The sequence below is a fragment of the Cladophialophora immunda genome, assembly GCF_000835495.1.
Source record: "Cladophialophora immunda strain CBS 83496 unplaced genomic scaffold supercont1.7, whole genome shotgun sequence".
Classification (NCBI taxonomy): Eukaryota; Fungi; Ascomycota; class Eurotiomycetes; order Chaetothyriales; family Herpotrichiellaceae; genus Cladophialophora; species Cladophialophora immunda.
Window position 1 is genome coordinate 4,033,109 of NW_015622547.1, and position 15,246 is coordinate 4,048,354.

The 15,246-nt window shown below is 49.8% G+C and overlaps 3 protein-coding genes across 3 annotated transcripts; 1 reads left to right on the forward strand and 2 right to left on the reverse strand.

Moving 5' to 3' along the window:
* Nucleotides 1-239: 239 nt before the first annotated feature.
* On the reverse strand, nucleotides 240-3,085 carry PV07_12077 (uncharacterized protein; the record flags this gene model as incomplete). Its single annotated transcript, XM_016399569.1, has 5 exons — nucleotides 240-1,116; nucleotides 1,176-1,511; nucleotides 1,589-1,744; nucleotides 1,767-2,091; nucleotides 2,179-3,085. 5 exons carry the CDS (start codon nucleotides 3,083-3,085, stop codon nucleotides 240-242), a joined length of 2,601 nt encoding a protein of 866 aa, XP_016244131.1.
* Nucleotides 3,086-5,366: 2,281 nt separating this feature from the next.
* Nucleotides 5,367-7,206, forward strand: PV07_12078 (uncharacterized protein; the record flags this gene model as incomplete). The annotated part of the gene is made up of 5 exons (XM_016399570.1): nucleotides 5,367-5,526; nucleotides 5,577-5,669; nucleotides 5,727-6,115; nucleotides 6,173-7,012; nucleotides 7,069-7,206. The coding sequence occupies 5 exons, from the start codon at nucleotides 5,367-5,369 to the stop codon at nucleotides 7,204-7,206; spliced, it is 1,620 nt and encodes a 539-aa protein (XP_016244132.1).
* Nucleotides 7,207-13,311: 6,105 nt separating this feature from the next.
* PV07_12079 (uncharacterized protein) lies at nucleotides 13,312-14,322 on the reverse strand (the record flags this gene model as incomplete). Its single annotated transcript, XM_016399571.1, has 5 exons — nucleotides 13,312-13,593; nucleotides 13,655-13,806; nucleotides 13,860-13,953; nucleotides 14,003-14,100; nucleotides 14,163-14,322. 5 exons carry the CDS (start codon nucleotides 14,320-14,322, stop codon nucleotides 13,312-13,314), a joined length of 786 nt encoding a protein of 261 aa, XP_016244133.1.
* Between the last annotated feature and the right edge of the window lie 924 nt (nucleotides 14,323-15,246).

Below are 15,246 nucleotides of genomic sequence, written 5' to 3' on the forward strand. Positions count from 1 at the left end.
ACGGAAATGGTGCAATTTTGGCCGCAATCGCTCACTGATTCGCTCACTGGCTATCTGTTGTTGCTATGAGTCGTGTCTTGCAGAAGACAGCGGGATAGAAGGGCGGCATAATTCTGCCCAGGAGCCGTGAATGAAAGTCATGGTTATGTACCAATATATTTTAGAAATTAAGCTCGCCCATTGGCACGTGACGTGCTCCAAATTCCCAGAGTCCTGCCGCATATCGTCCGTTCATTGTGCTAGTAGTTCAACCCAAACGATGTGCCGTAAAAATTATCAAAGAAGGTTGCACTGGGCAAAGTGTCGTGGTTGTTGGTAGCGGGAAAGACGGTCGTAAATGGAGGCCTAGTTATCGATGCGCCATTTCCGCCCATGATGTTGGTTGGGTCAGATGCATATCCAAACTGCGATGGAAACGTGGTAGTGGCGCCTCCGGAGTAGTCAAAGGCCTCAACGTCAAAAATACTCAGATTCGTAGGCAGCGTGATCGGGGAGTTGTAGGTTGACCAGTCAAAGTTTCGGGGCTCGCCGGCCGTCGCAAAAGACATGTCCAGGCCCGATGATGATGGATTTATAAGAGGCGGGGAGGTATCATAGAGGCCACTGTCCGTCGTCCTCCCTGCTGGTGCCGTTGTAGGATCAAGAGGTCGTGTAATCCCCTTACCAGAGCCCTGTACAGGAGGTTCCGACGACGTGTCATTATTCGTTGATCTATCAAGTCCCTCAGCGACTGGACCGTGGGGCTGCAGTCGACCTGCGAGCTCTTGTAAGACAGCAGCCGCTTTGTGACTCATGGGGTAAGCGCTGCCGATTTCCAACAAGCTGGCCAGACAGCCTTGAAAGAGATAGTCGTGGTTGTTTCCCGGTGAGATTTTATGATTGATCATGTGTATCGTGGCTGCAATAAAGATGAAGTGGATTGCCGGGCTAGCGATCTGGCTTAATGAGTAGAACAACGAGTAATCTCGGGCGAGTTTCGCGATATTGGTGGCCGCAAGAGTGCATATTGTTGTTGCACTCGGCTGTCCCTCGGAGAGATGAGGAATGGTGGCAACGACTTCGTCTAGATCAATGAATGGCCGATGTAAGAGCAACATGGTGAAGTAGAACTGCATGCTGCAGAGTGACGGGTAAGCTTGCCTATTTTGCTTGTGTCAGAGATCTCGAATACTTACTACATGACGAGGACATGAGGCGAGGTCGGTGTTCCGTCGTCGTTTGGCCACTTCAATGTTTCCGGCAAATCCTTGTGCCATGTGAGCAAGTCCAAGTGGATTTCACTGGCAGCTTTTCGTAGATTTTCGGGATCGCACTCGTTTTTGCGTGAATAGAGCTCGGTGAGGATGGCGGAACATTTTCTGGTAAGGAGAAGGATCTGGCGGTGCACCGCCTCCTGAACGTCTTGTGAATGAGGGCCGGCACCACGAAGCCGCGAATCTTCCTCAGGTAGTGCGACGGTAATGTTCCAGTCCATGATGAATGATGGGCGGCCGGTGTATGCACTCCAAAGCCTAGTTCAGAGAAGTCAAATCCAATCCAGAATGTCAGATTGGGCGTTTGATCGTCATGGATTTCATGACCTGCTTACTTGTCTTGAATATAGCAGCCCCAGAAGACCAACTTCCGCACTTCTGCAATTTCAGGGGACATCTGTTTGCAAGCAACATTCTTTTGGCAGTCGATGTGGAGGCCAATTTGGATAGCCATTCGGATGGCGATGCCTAATATCCACATTAGATGTGATCTCAACCTCATTTACTCTTGACTTGCCGCTGTATATCCACCCAAGCGCGCTGTGTCCCTTTGAGCCGTATCGGGACCCTAATGCGAGCGCCGTTTGCACGGTTGTGATGGTTGGCTCCGCCATCTCCTGATCGAACAGCTTCCGAGCCTTCTCAAAGTAAATGTCTCCAGCTACTCCGCCGACCTTGGTACTCTGGTACTTGACACCTCTGTCTGGACTCATCATTGCTCCTAGTGCCATGATAGCATAAAGGAGCGAAGGGCTGAAGAAGACATATCTTCTCCGAGGTCTTTCCGTGTCAAACAACTTCTTTTCGGCAAGAAACAATTCTCGATGGAAGACTTGAACTGTAAATAGGTCAAAGACTGCGTCGTTACAACAACCATGACTCCCATAAAATCGAGGATGCCATGGGACAGCTTTTGCGAACTCACGATGGATTGCTTGCCAGTTCCAGAAAAGATCAAGGAGGTGAGAGACAATCAGCTCCGGTTCATTGCTCGGGTCCAATTCTGGTTCATCCTCAAAAGCCCAGGACCTTTTCTCTTCCCCGACTGCCAGAGGCAAGCCACCAGAAATGCAGCTTGTTTGGGAAGCACTGGACAGGTGATATATGCTCGTTGATCCGAAGAACTCCGAACCTTGGTTTTCTTGACCGTCTAACTCACTCTCCCTTGCAATTACTCTCCCCATTAATGTGCTTGACGTGTCCAAGTTGCTACTTCCGCTGGGGGTTGGTGCAGCCGCACTTGGAGAGGTATCTGGATGTCCTTTGGACTGCAGAAAAGGGTTCATTGTCTGCAGCTGTGCCTCCATGGGGAAATGTTCACCTCTGGACTGTGGCGGCGAATAGGCCTTATTTGCACAAGATTCAACACTTCTCCCAGTAGGCAAGTCTTCTGCAGATCGCAATTTCAACGATTCCGCACGAGTATCATCACTCTGGATGCCATGATTGCGTAGAATAGATAGAGGCGGAAGGGTCTGAAGCCCTGATTGTCCGCTTGAGACCGGACTGATAGGCTTCTCTGGAGATTGTCGACATTGCGTAACAGCTCCAGCTTGCATAGCAAAGAGCTTTTCTAGGACATCGACACGACTGATGATATCTCCATTGCCAGGGGCGGCTCGTCGGCGTCTTTTGTCTTCGCCAAAACGCACTTCGCAAGGCTCCCCTCGCCCCTGGCAGTTCGTGCAGGCATCGGATTCGAGGAATTGCTGCTCGATATCGCACCTGCGCTTCGAGCGTTTGCAAGCGGTACAGGCGAGACTGGAACGTTTGGTATTTCGACTTCGCTTTCTTGTTTCAGCTGGTAGTTCTGCGCCACTTTCAGCTGCCATCGCAGAGCCTAGGTCCGGCGTCAGATCTTGTTCCTGCAGGTGCCTCGAGGCCAGAAATAGACAGCGCGCTCGAACAATGGCCAAGGGTCAAGGGTGGAAACCCAGCGATAACACAAAGAGGATTCTTAGGAGGTACTTGTGTTCTCTATCACGAAGTCCAGGCCCTGCAATTAAACGACAACGATACTCCAACAACGCCTGGGGCCCCGTGGCCGGGATCGTACCCTTGGCAAGAGCCAGCTTGAACCGGCCATTGCATTGCGGGGTGATAGCTCGCTTGCTGCGTGACGGTAAAGGACGGCATTGGATGCCGACACTCCGATTTACTCGGTACCGAGTACAAGCAGCTGGACCCCGCCTCGTTAGGCACGCCAGGCCAATTCAGGAATACCTCAGACCACTATGTCGGAAAACCGGAAAAACGGCAAAAAGGCTTCGAAATAGAACGGACACACCAGATTGCTCTGTTGGAGTAATTGAACGAGAAGAGGTGAATTCTCGCATTGCTCCCGAGAGCACAACACTAGTCCCAGCTCTCTGCCCAACCCAACCTGCGTTTTCAAAGGTCAAGCGATTGGCTCTTGTCGACTCGGACCAGGATTTTGATGTGCTTGTCCTTGAAATTGATAAGTTCTTGAATGCCCTTCTCAACAAAGTCCTCCATGTCAATCTTCGCCGTAATCAGAAGCTCAAGATGTGCCCTCGATATCTCTCCGGTAGAGATCGCCTTGATGACAGACTCGTAGTCTCCACGAGCGTAGGATAAATCAGATTTGATTGTTTTGCCATTGAAGAGAAGCTCGTTTACATCGATTGTTGCCTGTTTTCGCTTGTCAGCATCCCATGGACCAAAGCCAGACGAACACTCACAGGTTTTCCCCATAATGCAATATTATAATAGGTCCCGTATTTCCGTACGGCTTTGATGCCGTCCGTGATGGTTGCTTGGACGCCAGAGGCGTCAAATGCAAAATCTGGGCCAATACTGACTTACAATCAGGTTCCGCGCCCCTTTCAGTAGGCAGTGACAGATTCAAGCTTGACATACCTCTCACAAAAGGCTTTGGCTTCTGCGACAACATCCACAGATGTGGGATTAATTGTGCGGATCGCACCAAGAGTGGCGGCATTCTCGTATCTCGCCTCACAAGGCTCCGAGGCAAGAATCTTGCTGACTCCTTTGGCCTTCAAACAAAGAATTACGGCTAGACCAATGGGGCCCGCCCCAAGGACCAACGCCGACTGTCCCGGTTTGATTCCAGAGTTCGAGACTGCGTGCCAGGCAACAGACAAGGGCTCGACGAGTGCGCCAAACTCCAACGAAATATCATTTGGAAGTTTATGGCAAGCTGATGCAGGAATCGCAATGCTTTCGCAAAGGCCGCCAGGGTTGGCCGAGAGGCCAAGGAAAGCTGACTTGTCACAGATGTTGCGCTTGTGAATAGAGCAGGCGTAGCAGGTATCGTCGGTGAGAAGGCCCTCAACCGCGACTTTGTCCCCGGCCTTCAAGGACTTGACCGATGGATGCACCTGTGTCACTGTGCCCGAGAACTCGTGCCCTAATGTGATGGGCAATGTGTCTCCCGTAAGGGGAGTGGGAGCATCCGCCGTCGGTGGGAACACAGGACCATTTAGATACTCGTGCACGTCGGTGCCACAGATACCGCACCAGGCAGGCGACAGACGGATCTGTCCCTCTCGGAGTTGATTCTCTAACGGCATTTTCTCGACCCGAACATCCTTGTTTCCGTGATATCGGACGGCGAGAGGCGAACCCTGTTTCGACACGTGGGCTTCAACTGTGTGACCGTTCATATTTCTTCCGGTAGTTTGTACCCTGGAGCAGAGATTTCTCGTGGGAGTAAAAGCGGAGTCCAGAAGGAAGGTACTGCCTGGTAGATCTAACGTACGTGTTCAGATTTTGCAACAGAAAATCTATTATTTCTATTCCCAAGTTCGGGTGATATGACGTAGACTCGCCTGGCAGCGGGACACTGGTAGCCACAGCGTGATTTGACGTTCTCTGCGGTCGAAAGACATCTAATCGAGTATCGGTGGACACTGGCATGAATTTTGCGGGCCCAGGAGACACGCGTTGCGGGAAAGCGGCTGATTCGGAAAAGCGTTTGATACTGGGGCGCAAGGCTGAGCCCATATCTGATACTAAGTTACGGGCAAGCGTATATAGATATTTAGACGGGCAAGACTTTCAAGCCCTTTCTTTGCGAAAAGTTCATGAGAAAGTATCTGCTGCGTTCAGGAGAAATCAGCACAGTCCGTTATGGAAGCACCTACTGCCGCCTGCATCATTGGCGCAGGCCCTGGCGGAATCGCCATGGCATATAACCTGAAGCACAAAGTGAAGTGTGATGATTTCGTGATAGTTGATGAGAATGCTGGAGCGGGTGGCACCTGGTTTCGAAACTCCTACCCTGGGTGTGGTATGTTTATTGCAAACTATGCGTGACTGCGAGTGTTAATTTTCGTCCAGGTTGCGACGTTCCAAGCCATTTCTATTCCTTTTCATTCGCGTTGAATCCGGACTGGTCGAGACCTCTATGCGAGCAAGGAGAAATCTTGGAGTGTAAGAGCAATCAGCCCTGCCGATAATATTGATGATTCTGATAACCGGTACAAATAGACCTGAATAACGTGATCGATAGGTTTAGCCTTCGAGGACATTTGACACTCTCCACGGCTGTTGTCGGCGCAGTCTGGATAGAGAAGCTGGGCTTGTGGGAGGTTGAATTCAAAAATGAGACAGGGTATCAATATAAACGACGATTCAACTTGGTCATTTCAGCCTGCGGTATATTCAGCAGACCAAAGTACCCAGACATTCCAGGAATGGACACGTTCAAAGGCAGATCCTGGCATTCGGGAGCTTGGGACTGGAATGTGAGCCTTGCCGACAAGAGAGTTGCTGTGGTTGGGAATGGCTGCAGCGGTTGCCAAATTATACCAGCGATTGCACCACGGGCTAAACAAGTTACGCACTTTGCACGCAGCAAGCAGTGGCTGTTCGATCGTGTAAGGAAGAACTGACCTTGTAGGGACTTTGATGGTATATGCTGACATGGCCAACAGCCAAATCAACCATATTCTGCATTTTCAAAGTGGCTCTACAGGACCATTCCCGGATGGATGCGGTGGAATCGATTCAGAACCTATTTGGCCGTTGACGCTTTATTCTTGGAATACGTAAAGAACCCGAGATCTGAGTTCCTTCGAGCTTCAAGCGAAAAGGAGGCTCGGGAGTATATGATCAAGAAGACGCCGAAACGATACCTCGACGTTATCATGCCAGATTATCCTGTTGGCTGCAAGCGACGCGTACTGGATCCGGGCTATCTAGATTCGCTGCACAGGGACAATGTGGCTCTCTGGTCGGAGAATATCAGCGCCATTGACGAAACAGGTATCCTGACAGAAGATGGCACACACCAGCCTTTTGATGTGATTGTCTACGCGACCGGGTTTTACACACAGCAATATCTTTCGCCAATGACCGTCATCGGTCAAGACAACAAGACACTGACGGAGCACTGGAAAGAGACCAAAGGCTGCCAGGCATATATGGGAACCACCGTTTCTGGATTCCCCAACTTCGCTATATTATTCGGGCCAAATGCCAGCCCAGCACATAACTCGGTCATCTATACGCTCGAGGTACAAGCCGAGTACGTATGCAAGACTTTCATGGAACCCATCCTCACCGGACAAGCCCAAACTGTTGTGGTCAAGAGGAGTGCAGAAGACTATGACTGTAACGGGATCCAGCAGAAGCTCAAAGACAGTGTTTGGCACGCCGGATGCACAAACTGGACCTTGGACGAAAATGGACGAAACTGCACCAGCTTCCCAGGCTACGTCCGCTCTTTCTGGTGGAAGCTCTACTCTCCAAGGTTCCAGGACTATATTTTGAAGGTAGGGCTTGTTGCCGAAATTCAGCCAGATTCAGAACAGGCTGACCATGAATACAGGGCAGCCAGCCACAATGGCGATGGAGGTATCTATTGATGAAAGCAGAGCAGCACAAAGCTTTGATTGCAACACTAATTTCCTCAGGCATCCTGGCTACTGCAACTTTGGGCTCGGGTGTGCTCGCGAAACAAAAATGATCAATAGAATGGATATGCTATAATGTAGATTTTCTATCTGGCTTATTAATTCAGTGTCCACATAGACTCCATGGAATCTGGGATTCAAGAAGTCTAGGAACACTCAGTCCTTTCATAGTGCAACCCATTCTTCGCATTTGAAGTGACCAAGCCGATGATCATTTCTGGGTTAGTACCAAGCATGCCAACACTTTCAAGCGCATTTTCCGAATAACATTACGAACGCTGATGACTCGAGCCACCAAATATCTTATCATGTATGGTTCCAATGGGCGTAGAATAATCCGTCGTGTGAACAAGTTGCTGCCGCGGTCATTCCCACTGGTCGGTTCAATCGAACAACATCCCACTCGGTGAGTAGGCGTACGACTAGGGATTTATATTGAGATAATGATTGAAGATGGTAATAGGACTGTCATATTCTTAACTCGCTGGAGTTTCAAGCTATCTGCCCGAGACTTTTCGAAAAAGACCCGTTTCAATATCTAACTCCATCGAATCTCGCAATCTCTACACTCCAATTGGGTCCTTCACGTCTCCCGCATTCTCAATCTGCACAGTTTCTCCAACCTTGGCTTCTTGAAGCTCAATAATCCTTGAATCAAGATGAGAGTGGCCCACCTTTGTCTTCCAAGGTGCAGTCGCTCCTTTCTGGAAGAGCTCTTCAACTTCCTCAATGGTCTTCTTTCCTGTCTCGGGATATGTGAAGAACATGTGAATAGCTCCCGCAAAGCACAATGTCCCAAATACAATGAAGGTTTTCCAGGTAATATTGGCAAAGGCAGGGGGCACGAACAGGCCAATTGCAAAGTTGAAAGCCCAATTCGCGACCACTGCCAACGCCATCCCTATCGCACGCGTCTCGAGAGACCATACCTCGGCGGCATAAACCCAGCAGACTGGAGCGAGTGTCAATGCATAAATGATGATCATAAGGTATGAAAATGCAATCACTGCGTGACTTGCCGCCCCGGAGACGGAGATTTTGACACTCAAATTCCCGTCGAGACCGTTGGGGAGATATGTGCCATAGGTGCCCAGGACTCCTCCGACCACAAAATGACATATTCCCATACCAAGGGCACCGAGAACCAACAGAGGGCGTCTTCCGATTTTGTCCACTGTAAAGAAGGTGACGGCTGTGAAGATGACCAGCAGCGCATACTGGACTCCGGAGGATATGAGGTTGATGTTTCCAGTGAGATTGGCCATTTGAAAGACATAGACAACGTAGTATACCAAAACATTGGCCCCGCTCAGTTGTTGCCATGCTTGTGCTGAGATGCCTGCCACTGACCGACGCCACATGCCGTTTTTAATGAACTTGCGCCAACCCCTAAGCGCTTCACGCTCAGCATTGAGGGTAGTAGTGATTTCCTGCCATTCGGCGAGAACCAAAGGATCTTGAGGGTTGCCGTTTGCTTGTATCTTAGCCAGTACGTCGATTGCTTCCTCGAGACGACCAACTTTCGCCAGCCATCTAGGGGATCTGGGAAGGAAAGGCAGCCCGGCGAGTAAAACAGCGGCGGGGAGAAGCTGAAGACCCCAAGCCACGCGGAATGAGGTTGCACCTTTGATATGAGAGGCTCCATAACCAATGAAGTACATGACTAATACTCCAACTTCGATGGCAAGCTGTTGTATAATGATGATGGAGCCCCGTTTGTCTTTCTTCGCAATTTCGGCCAAGTAGACTGGCACCTGAGAGGAGGTGACACCCACACAGACGCCGTTCAGTATACGGCCAGAGATCAGCATCCCCACGCCGTTTACGGAGGCTTGAACAGTTGTTCCAACAAGCCAGAACAGACAGGAATAGAGAATCGAGTCGCGACGGCCGACTTTGTCTGACAAAGGCCCAGCGATGACAGCACCAACGATCGACCCAGCTGCCAAGGAGCTTCCGATCGCTCCTTGCAGGACACTGTGAGGATTGTTGAAGTAGTTCACGTACTGTGTGGTGCCGATGATGGCCGACATTGACGAAATATCAAATCCGAATCTATTTCGACGGTCAGGAAGCTAGGCAATAGAAGATCAATGCATGCCACACTTACAGCATGCCTCCAAAGGTGGCGATCACCGCCACAAAGTACGTGTTGTACGTCTTTGGCAGTCTCATTATGTAGTTGATGCTTGGGGAATATTCTTCTGAAAGCGTGAAGGGAACTAAACTGGCCTGTGGGGAAAATCTGGGGAAGGACGCATCCCGCCGGACAGGTAGAAACCTTATAAACAATTCTTCGTCCAAATTGTGGATCCATTTCTGCTCGCCGCCTATAACCAATGGCCAATCGACCGCTTTACCGCAACCGCTACGACTTCCAGACACATTTTCCGCACTGCCGCGTAGCCGGTAGAGAGGCACAACAGAGCTTGAGGGGAAAAAAGGAGTGGCATAATTCTCAGAACGGAGTTGACAGCATCCAAGACCGACAGAGGCACCGACAAAGCAAATATCTACGTTGTGTGAAGAACCAAGTCTCTTCCTCGACAATCACCTTGTTTCAGGACTGACTGCCACCATGGGCTCTATAGCACTCAACCAAGCAGGAGCCACTTTCACCAAGGTTGCTTTCATTTCAGGGGCAGCTGGAGGCATAGGGAAGGCCATTTCTTTGAGGCTTGCTCGAGATGGCTTCAATATTGCCTTGAGCGACAGGAAGAGTGCAGAGAATGCTATTGAAGAGGTTGCAAAGGCTGTGCGAGAACTTGGTATGCTCAAGTTTTGCGGAGGCAGTCCGTGATCAGTGCAATACTTACAATCGTCTCAGGTCGAGAAGCGCTTGTTGTGCCAGTAGATGTGACAGTTCAGAAGGAGGTGGATGAGGCAGTACAGACGACTGCTTCGTCTTTAGGGAGCCTTGATGTATTCTTTCCGCTTCTGCCATCCAAAACCACTTGCGTCTTCAGCAAATTGATCTTTCCCCTTTGATTCCAGGTTATGGTGGCCAATGCTGGCATGGTTCAAGTCAAGCCACTCACAGAGCTCACCTCTGAAGAGTGGACTCGAGAAGTCAACGTCAACTTGACAGGTTTGGGCTGCAATACCCCGAAAGCCATTAACCTCAACTCATGAGTTTTCAGGAGTTTTCCATCAGTATGCAGCTGCAGCAAGACAAATGATCAAACAAGGTGAGAAGACTCGCTTTCAGAATACATTAATCATTACAACAACTGATATTGCCATAGGAAAGGGTGGCAAGATTCTTGGAACCGCCTCTATGGCTGCTCATCGCGGAATACCTTTGATGTCAGGATACTCTGCATCGAAGTTTGGAGTGCGAGGCTTAACGGTATGTAACCCTAGTTCTGATATGGACTGGATTCTTACTGCCTCCCAGCAATCAGCGGCGCGGGAACTGGCCAAGTACGGCATCATTGTCAACGCCTATTGTCCGGGGTACGTAGACACTAATATGTGGGGATCCATGGACAGTCTGTTCCAGAAATATTATGGAGGGGCACCTGGAGAGAACCGCAAGAAATTCGAAAGCGAGGTGGCACTAGGAAGGCCAAGTTATCCAGAAGATGTGGCCAAGTTTGTCTCATACCTAGCGAGTAATGAGTCGGATTATATGACCGGTCAGAGTATTTTGATAGACGGCGGCTGTATCATGATATAGACCACCGGCGTACCCCAATAGCAGACTTGTAAGTTGAGTTACCGAGATCCAATTGCATCTTATCGACCGCTTTTGCTCTCTCACAAAGAGTCCGAAAAATTCGAAGTCATCTCGGTCCTGGAATTTAACTTTTACCCAGTGTGTGAAAGTCGTGACGAGGAATCGCCGGCTTCTATAAAGATCTCCCAATTTTCAATTTCGTCGTGGATATGATTGGAGGTCGTGAAATGGGTATCAAATGGCGTGGTCGAAATGCAAGAGGAGAGAGGGGATGGCCTGCAACTCCGGCCCTTTTCCCTTCAGATGTTTACATACAATCTTCTCCGACTCCGGGTGAGCTTGCTGCAAATCCACTTCCTGGAAGTAGGCAGAGTCATATGGGCTATCTTCTGCGACCATAGGGTCAGATACTGGCCTGGGTGGTAGCGGAATAGCAAAGGGAGGGCTCTCAGGAGTTATCTTGCCGAGTGTGGCACAATACTACTCTTACGGCGTATCGAACAGACCAGACCAAACTTACAGTCATCTGTTTGTCGTCGGCTGTGTTTTCCGCGGGTTTCCGACTGCCTTACACACAGCTATATCAGTCAAGAAAAATGGCCTATTGCTTTACTGGCCCAAAGACAACGACATAGTGGCAGCCAGACACTGCATTCCAATGTCTCACATTCACGTTTCAGCCGTCATCAACAACCCGATAGGGACGCTGCGTGCGCTCTTCGAGATATGTTGGCGTCTGCCACTGCGCGTGCTTCTCGCATGCGTCAAGAAGAGCACACCTTACTATGATCCCACACCGACAACTTCCATATGGCTCGCAATGGCAACTGCGGTTTTTGCACCGTTATTGGCTCATAACTGGCACTTGCTACTTGCTCGACCGAGAAACATAGACCCACGTACCGCAATACTTTTCCCACCCGATGTCGCAGCAACTGAAACGCAGAAAGATCGGAAGCATGGCTTCCACGGATTTTTGTACACGAGCCAGATGTCCCCAGTCTTTGGAAAATCGACTTTAAAGGGTGCTGATGCTGTCTGGCTTCATGCTCATGGAGGGGGGTTTTATGCCGGGGAGGCTCGTCAGTACCACGACACTTACCTGCGCTGGGTGAACAAGGCATATGAGGAGATGTCCCTTGATCTAAGGATCCTGGCAGTTGAGTACCGTGAGTCCCATCATCCACTCAAGTCGGTGATCTGGGATAACTAAATGTAATGCAAGCATTGTCGACCACTAAACCTTATCCAGGCGCGCTCGAAGCCATGTGCGCTGCGTACCTTTACTTAATAAAGGATGGATTGCAGCCTTCGCAGATCATCATCGCAGGAGATTCTGCTGGAGGTATGCAATCCATCAGCCTCGTGGATCGGGGAAGCTGATTGCCCACAGGGAACCTGGCCATCACGACGTGCTATGAACTGATTCAACGCGGCCATCCTTCACCAAGTGGATTGATAATGTTTTCTCCCTGGCTCGATCTAACGCGCTCAACATCCGGAAATTCACCTAACCAACCGACTGACTGGCTTACCACGTTTGACAGCGAAGAATGTCGGATTGGGGCAATAGAGATGTACATGGGGACCACCATCAAAACAGCTGCTGATCCAAGAGTGTCTCCCCTGTGGCGAGATCCAATTCCAGACCTGCCTAAGCAATTCCTATCCGCCGGACGTGCCGAGGTGCTGTTTGCTGACTCTGAGAAGTGGGCAAAGGCTGTCAAAAAGAGGCTCGGGGATGAAGCTATTGAGTGTTATTTTGCTCCCGGGCAGGTCCACACATTTGCAATTGGCGGCTGGTTAGCTGATGCCGGAGTGGTAGGGCTCAGCGACTGGCGTGTTCTATCTTTTGTGCGTGAACAGACAAGGTTGCCAGGGCACTAAAGCGAGATATTTCAGTCAGTTGTCGATAGAACGGTTGAGCTTTAAGGGGGAATTCAATTGTACTAGACATGATGCTACAGGTTCTCTTCTTGATTTCCTCAAGCTACAAATTACGAAGTGATACAAAGGGGATTTTATCAGCCCTGCCCACAGGACCCCCTTTGGCGCGGCACATTGTATTGTCCACCTCAACCTCCACTCCAATCACCTTGTCGCACTAGACAACTGCTTGGTATACATGATACACTTTTCCTTTGAATAGGAGGTGCTCCAAAACCACCAGGCACCTATTCAACCTGCGTCACTTCAGGTTTGGCCTGGTCGGCTCTCCTTCAAACGAACACGAGCACGTACAGCCTGGAAATTGTATGGCGGATACCCATGCGGAAAAGTGGATAATCTATTTGACCACAAAACTTCAGATTGGCGTGTAAACAACTCCAAAGCTATCCACCCCTGCCAAGGGCGTCAGTTTACTTTGACAGTGTTTTCAATGCGTCGAAGTGCACAGTCGTTTTCGCTCCAACCTTGAAAGACTGACCGAGTTTCCTGAACCTGACAACAATCATGGACCATAAAAACCTAGATTAGGTCATGTAAGGTAGCAACCGCCGTCTATCAACATACTCTGGCCTGTGATGTAGTCACAGTCCTTGCTTGCCAGATAAGAAACAAATTTGGCAATGTCGTCTGGTTGGCTCAATCTTCCAACCAAGATTGACGATTCAAATTTCCGTTTATGTTCACCTGGCTCTCCCCCGTAATACTTTCTCAGTGCTCCGTCAACCGAGGCCCACATTGGAGTGTCCACCATTCCAGGGCAGTAGTTGTTCACAGATATCCCATAAGGAGCCAGCTCCTGTGCTGCTGCTTGCTATATACCTTTTAGCTACCCGTTCGGGCATCGCCAGAGAGTAATTGGGTCTTTCACTTACAGAGAGGCCTCTGACGCCCCATTTGGAAGCCGAGTACCCACCCATCAAAGGAACAGACTTGTGTGCTACCATTGAAGCGGCGGCGATGATTTTGCCGCCAGTGCCTTGCCTGATCATCTGTCTAGCAGCCAGCTGGAATTGATGAAACATGCCTGCAAATGTTGGCACTCGCACGAATGTCTCAATGCTAAACCTCGTGTCTTACCTGTAAGGTTGATGGCCATTTCATCCTCCCATTCCTCGGTCGAGACATCTACCAGTGGCTTAATCTTGCAGACACCGGCGTTGGCGACAAGAACCTGGAATTCGCATGAGCTGGGCCACCCAGTAAATGATTGTGCCACGGACATTCAGCTGACCAAGGTCCCTGGCCGACTTTTCAAACGCCTCGGTAACTTCAGTCCTTTTGGAAACATCTGCTGGTGTCACAGAGCTTTCGCGTCCTGCTTGCGGAGTTAGTTGAGAATTGTGTTCGTAGTGAAGAAAATATCCACTTGTGTTCTCGTACCTAAAGCTCGGATCTCTGCCGCTGTAGCCTCCAAAGCAGTGATATTCTTCTTGATATCGTTAACGGCAACATTGAATCCATCTCGAGCGAGCCGTAGGGCAATCGCCTTACCGATACCACGGGCAGCACCGGACACAAAAACCACCTGACGTAAACCCATTCCGTCAGCGATGGCTGGTTGCCCGAAGGTCTCGAGTTACATGGATTATTGCTTCATCATCCTCAGCAATAAAGTAACATATTCATCCTGCCTTTGATGAGGTATGGAACCTGGGCCATTTGTGAATGGATTCCACGGGTGGAAATGCGGCAAACGAGCGGAAGAACAACAGCAGACGGCTTCAGCTCCTACTCGGATGAGAATCGGCGAACGAGATCTGGTCTGAATGAAGTTCATAAGAAAGTTGTGACGCGGACTAATACTGGGCTTGTGCGTGTTCGTGGGTGCTTGACACTTTTCAAAGAACCTCCGGAAAACATGGCTCAACACCACATTCATACTAGATGGGGAATCCTAGGTAGGCCACGCTGCCAGAAAACAGAGTAAACCCGGTTTAACCCTCGTCTAGGTACAGGGGTTATTGCCAAGCAGTTCGCCCAGGTACGTGGAGCCAAGAACAGAGACTTGAGCGTATTCTGACGACAGATATAGGATATGTGCATTGGTCCAGTCACAAGGGGCGTTAGCGATGTCACTCATCAAATTGTTGCCGTTGGTAGCCAGACATCGATCCAGAAAGCACAAGATTTTGTGAATGTCACCGGCCTGAAAAATGCTCATTGCTATGGTACATATGAAGATTTCCTCCGCGATGAGACAATAGATGTCGTTTACATTACAACGTCAGCTGCCCCTGAAGATCCATCAAAATTGAAATAAATGAATAGTGTATTAGTGTTACTAACTGCCTACGTTTTCATCTAGCCCACACTCACATCACTACCGGCATGTCAAACAGTGCCTGCTGGCGGGGAAACATGTCTTGTGCGAAAAGCCTTTCACCATGAATGCCGCACAAGCAAGGGCCCTCGCTCAGCTTGCGAGCGAGAAGAGCAGATATCTGATGGAAGGTTCATGGACTCG